The sequence below is a fragment of the Morone saxatilis genome, unplaced genomic scaffold (genome assembly GCF_004916995.1).
Source record: "Morone saxatilis isolate NCDOM2014 unplaced genomic scaffold, NCSU_SB_2.0 Contig3, whole genome shotgun sequence".
Lineage (NCBI taxonomy): Eukaryota > Metazoa > Chordata > Actinopteri > Moronidae > Morone > Morone saxatilis.
The window spans coordinates 8,244,270-8,250,599 of record NW_023339873.1 but is presented as its reverse complement, the minus strand read 5'-3'; the positions used below and the strand labels follow the sequence as shown (position 1 = coordinate 8,250,599).

The window sequence follows — 6,330 nt, the reverse complement described above, 5'->3', positions numbered from 1 at the left end:
GGGGGGGACGACGAGAGAGGGGGAGTCAGCCAGGAGTCTTTAAGTTGAAGAAGAAGAAGAGGAGCAAGAAGATGGATAAAGCTGGACATTTTGGGGAGATTCTTTAAAATCTGCGGTTAGATAATAAATTCCTTAAAACATTAACAACACAGAATTAAAAGCCAAAGCTCAAAAGGAAGACGGTTTTAATTTGCCTTTGAATCCCCCCCCCCAATAAAGGAATCAGTTTAAAGAATAATTACTTTACTGGATGGCCTTAACATGTGCGGCTACACTGACAGAGATGATCCTGTGGACCCCTCAGGTCAGATGACTACATGTAGTTTTCCTCTCAACCACATGGGGGCAGTGTTGCCAAAGGCACGCTGCAACAGGACAGGCAGCAGCAGGACAGGCAGTAGTGGCAACTTCAAACCACAAAGATGATATAGACAAAAACAAGTTAAAGTTGGAAGTTCTTCCTGCTTATTGTGAGCCTGCTTTCGTATGATAAAGTGCCCTGTCCACGACAAAAGCCACTCCCAGTCTTCTCAGACACACTGCTGTGTTATTGCTGACATTTCACCCCAAGACAAGAGGTTAACGACCCCCAATAAATAACTCATTATGCAACAGTCTCTTTTTCCATGTATCCCTCGTAGGAACTGGGACATGGATTGCCTTGGTGAGGCTGGGGGTGCATATATATACCTACAATTAGCCAGAGCAAGCATTTATCTAGTTCTGAAAGTTAAACTACATAGAGATTTGTCAGTTTGTCTCAAAAAGCTTCAATAAATAGCACACGTGTTGTGCCATTACAGGTGAAGTACAAACCAATGCACAAAAGAATCACAGTCCAATAATCCACATCTCACAATAGACACTCCAACATGAATAGGGTTGGATATTGAACGCCTGCTAATGACGTGTGTCCATAGCACTGACTAACAAAAAGTGTCACTGCAAAGGAAGGCAAAGCACAGAATACTCATATCTGAGAGGCTGAAATCATTAAATATTTGCCTTTAACGTTTAACCAATTATCAAAATGGTTACCAGTCGATCGACTTTAATCAACTAACTGCTGCAGCTCTAACGTGGTCTGATCTGCTTGAGATTAACCGATTGCACAGACCTTTTCTTTCCCCCGATATCAATTCAGATACCTCAGCTCAGCTAATGTTGCCGGTAACTGATCTGATATCAGTGCTCTTTTCAATGTAGACCACACTGTTAGTAACTCATTAGGATATTTTTTTTATGCAAGGTAATGTGACACCAGGGATTGGCTGTGGGGCTCAAAAACGGAGTCGGTTTAATTAATGTAACCAATAACAGAAAAAATGCAATCTACAATGACAGAATAGACAATCAATCCTGTCTGACTGACACCTGAGCCACTTAATAAGGTCAATAATTGCCCCAATGCTGATTTGGCAAATCAGAGCATCCCAAATTTGTGATCTTGTTTAGAGCTGAAACAATTCAATGCCTTGTTGATCATCAGAACGTGAATCGACAACCATTTTGATAACAAATACGTACGAGACAGTAAACTGAGTATCTTTGCATTTGGGAACTGTTGCTTAGACAAAATGAGACATTTGAAGACATCACCTTTGGGATCTGGGAAAAAATAAATAGCAGATTAATTGATAATGAATATAATTGTTGTAGTTGCAGCCTAATCTTTTTGACTTAATCTCTGGTTGAGAGTATTTGCTTTAAATCCATCAACCATTTTATGCAAACCAAGTTCTGGTACAGCTGCCTGTGTTTCAAAAACATTTAGCATTTGAGCATGCGCTTTCTTATGTTGAATAATAAAAAAAAATAAGAAAAACAGTTTTACATAATGACATGTACATATTTCTCAAAGTGGCATTGTTTAGGCATCAGGTCTGAAACTCAGGTATCTATTGAAATCTTTTCAATATTTCTCCTATTATGATACCAACTATGAGCATGAACCATATTTGCTGCAAACAACTAAAGCTTTCCATTACAATAAGGTCCCTTGAACACAACATACACACAAACACACATGCACACTCACACAAACCCATTGCCAATCGTCACTCCCCACCAAGTTTAGTTAAATGCACTTCCATGCGTTTCTTCTCCTCAACCCTCTCTCCCCCCCCCCCACCCCCACGCGCCACGCCTTCCCCTTGCTGTATTCACGGTCGCTACTCGGTCACTGGGATCCCGTCGCACCACCACCACCACCACCCTCTCAGCACATTGCCTCGTTCTCAGCAAGCAAACAATGGAGTGGTAGGTAGCCACAGAAACAAACACTGGGCCACAATCCTGGTGGCACTGATCTTTCACATTTCCCTCTCCTCTTCCTCTCACCCCTCTTCATCCCTTCTCCCTCCTTCCTTCTCTCTATCCAACGTGCCACTCGCTTTTTCTCTCCTACTCTTCTCCACCACCTTATCGTGCCTCCTGCCAAATGCCAGTGCTGTCCATCACACCACTGCCTCACAGAGGATGTGTGTGTGTTTGTTTGTGAATGTGTGCACAAATGCCTGCGTGTGTTTGTATGCATCGGTGTGTGTGTGTGTTTGTGTGTCTCATTCTCTTCACTCTTCAGACAGCCATCTCCCACACTAAAACCTTTCCCTTCACAGAGCCGGGACAGGTCAGAGACAGAGATGGAGATGGAGGAGTGGAGAGAGGATGAATACGGGATGGTTGAATCACAAATCGGTCGAACAGCAGCCCAGCGAGAGAGAGAGAGTCACAGATGAATGAACGGTGTGAGGATCAGAGGCTCTGGTGGGTGTAAATATCAAGAGTGGGATAAACGATGTTTGGAAAAATGTGGGAAGAAAGGAAAAACTAGATGGGAGAGTTGGAATTGTACTGTCACCTGATCCAACTTGATTGCCGATTTTAGAGTGAAAGCCTGTTTTTGATAATAATGATAATAATATATCAGCTGGCATTCTTTTTGTTTTACTTAAATATGCAACAAACATTTTGTGATGTTTTATGTTGAACAATAACTTTTTTAAATCAGGCATCACAGTTATAACAATTAAATCGTATTACGGTCCTGGAATAACACATTTCCACAGGACAGTGGTGAAAAAAAAAAAATCACCAAACATAAGAAAAACTGTAAATTTGGGTACTGTGGATGTAATAACAATAAACACATAACTCTTTATTAACTTGAACTGAATTTTAAGTAAAATATAAAAATGCTGCAAATTAAACATTTATTGCTGCAACTTCTGCCCAGCATGCAAATAGTAACACTAATGCCAATATATAACAACATAATATCAGTCAATAATATTGGCCTGCTGATATCAGTCAGGCTCTAATAATTTGTCTGAAATGCTCTGCCTTAAGACATATTTTTACAGGAGAAATGACGAAGATGACTCTAATTTGGGTGATTTTGGTGTTTTAATTGAAGAGTTAAGTGGTTATCAGTAGTGGGGAAATTCTAAATGTTGCTGCCTTATTTAAAACTCAAATTAAAACATGACTGAACTAACCAAATATACTGTATTTTGACACCATCTCCCAGTGCTGGAGGTTGAATTCAAAGAATATGCAAATGTTGCCAAAAAGTTAGTCGTTTTGTTTTTGAAGAGTAAGAGTTGGAAGAACGGTAGAGAGACAGAGATAAGAGTGTTTTTGGAGGTGATGGAGAGATGGAGGAGTGAACAGGACAGTGACAGAGGGGGTAATTCATACCTGGAAGAAGCCTGGGGGCATGGGACCACCTGGCATGGCGTCGTTCGGGGGCATGTTGCCCATCACTGGGCTGGGCGCTGCCGCTGCGCTCTGAAACACACAAATGCAGTGATTAAATGTGGTGTTTTAAGGGTCTGTGTGTGCATCTCTGCTGTACAGTAATATTTATGTACACGATGCATTGGGCACAAAATTACTATAGGGGGCAGTGTCTGCACCTGCAATCACAGCAAACTCTTGTCCCCCCCCCCCCCATCTAAAGTTTAATTTAGAAAAGTGTCTTCTATTACAAACTTTAAACTGTTCCCTCATCTCTGCAGTAGAGAGGGGAGCACAGGAGGCACCTCAACTCTTTCTGTGAACTAACAGAAACAAAGAGAAAAGTTTCAAGGAAAAATCCCACGAAAATGTTATTCTTGTACTCTTGAAGAGTCAAGTCTCTAGGAGAAACATTCATGAAGTTTAAGTGGTATAAAGCTTTAAAGAGAGCAGGCTGCAGCATATAATCTACATTCATCCGTAAACACTACTGTGTACAGAGTACTACTGGTGCTTTATTGACCAACATGAGCTGCTGCTTGTCTATCTATAATGTATGCAATGCTTCATATGATTATATTATATTTGTTTTTATCATGGTTAATCTCATATACCACCAAACCACATGCTGTCTGCTTATTTAGTTATCTAACGAATTACAGTACAACCTCTCAGATGTCATGTTTCCACACAACTCCCATATCGTTTTCACCTTGCATTAACTGTGGGAATATAGTAATGTATAACTGAATCTTTGGATGAAACACCATATACACTGGAGGTGCTATCATGTACAGCTGAGTACATCCAATGCAATCAAAACACAGATGCGCAAAAATCATACATTTATGAAGTGCATTTTCCCTCCAGTGTCTTACATTCAACTCTATGGTCATTTTGGAGGATGTAGGTGGTGTTGTCAAAGAAACGGGTAACTAAGTCAACACACTTCTGTGTTATCTTTGTGCTTTATTTTTAAACAGATACATTTTCCACATTATATTAAAAAAATGTGTTTACTAATGGTTTAACTTATTTTATTTAGTTTCACTTTGGATTATTTATTTATTTACAAATGCTGCGCTTAGTTTTTAGACATATTTTTTCTAAGGTATATTTTATAAAAGGTATGTTGTCATAGTATTTTGTATATTAAATCTTAATATACAAAACCGTAATTTAAAAGTGCTTGCATATCTTCTCCATAAAATATACCCATGCACTTTTAAAATAACTATCATAATTACATTTTCCTTATCTTATTTAATGTTCTATATAACAATATAAATACATTTTTATTATTTTAATTCTAAATATAATCAAACTACTTATAAATATAGTAACAAGTCATCAGCAAATAAGTTGAGTTTGTAGTGTTTTTTCCCTATTAAGCGGTACTAGAGGCTGTTTTAAGAAGGCTGGAATGCAAAAGATTATGACTATCAATACATTCAATAAAAGTTTCACATCACATGACAAAATTGAGTATATGAGTATTAGATGCAGTTTGAAGTAGGGATGTCCCAGAGCCGATCATAAGGATTGTTATCGGGGCCAATCCATGCATATTTTAATAGATCAGTATCGGCTAAAATAAAGCATATTGTTAGCCAGTGTAGACTGTCACTTTCACCGGTTAAAAAGACATAACGTAACCCATGGTAGGTCACATCGGCTGTTAATCGTGTTATGCAATGTATACATTGATGGCAGGCCAAAACAAAGCTTTGACAGCTGTTGACGGGGTTAAAGTGCTGCAGCCGATGTCTGTACTCAAAGTCAAAGATTGCGACCACTGTAAAACCATTTCTGTAGTTCCCACAAATTCAACTGAGTGATATGTATTCTTTCCATCACGCTTCATGTACATGTTTAGGATTTCAGTTAGCCTACATTTAATTGAAGCTGATAAACTTTATAGTTTTGAATCAGAACCTTCACTATTTGGACCGAGTAGCTGTTAAAAAAAATAGTGTGTATGATACGGGTGTATAGGCTTGGTGTTATATCAATATTAAAAAGGACTCAGATCGGAATCAGATGAACTTGATTGTAATATCCCTAGTTGGAAGTCTGGAGGGCAAAATATCTACAACTTAAACCTGATGAGAGCAACTGCTTAACTAGTGCTAATCGTATTGCCAAATGTAACAACAATACTGCTGTTTCAAATCTCCTTTACGTCAGTCAGACAATATGTAAAAAATAAAACTAGAATCTAGGATGGGGGGGTGAATGATTGAGCCCGGGAGTTAAATATGATATAACTGTATTCTTGTCAACACACATAGATGGAGACGCGTGTTCAGAGTGCTTACATAAGCATGCCGGAACAAACACACACACACACACACAAGCGCAAGCAATCACAATGAACACACAAACAACACACACACACACGCAATCACATGAACACAAAAACGAATCACATTGGAAAACAACAAACACACAAGCACCCACACACACACACAACACACACACACACACACACAAAGAGTTGCCATCACAGGCTCATAAAAGTGCAGCCCTTCCAGGTACAGAGAGGACAGACAGGAGGGGAACGCAAGGGCTACCAGGAACCGAACAGGGGAG

The 6,330-nt window shown here is 39.3% G+C and overlaps 1 protein-coding gene across 3 annotated transcripts in view; it reads right to left on the bottom strand.

Moving 5' to 3' along the window:
- zgc:110158 (uncharacterized protein LOC553590 homolog) overlaps positions 1-6,330 on the bottom strand; it is a 33,974-nt gene that overhangs the window by 6,520 nt on the left and 21,124 nt on the right. For all 3 annotated transcript variants that reach the window (XM_035673367.1, XM_035673368.1, XM_035673369.1), the window contains exon 5: positions 3,700-3,789. In XM_035673367.1, the coding sequence (XP_035529260.1) occupies positions 3,700-3,789 (90 nt within the window). The remainder of the gene's footprint in view (positions 1-3,699; positions 3,790-6,330) is intronic.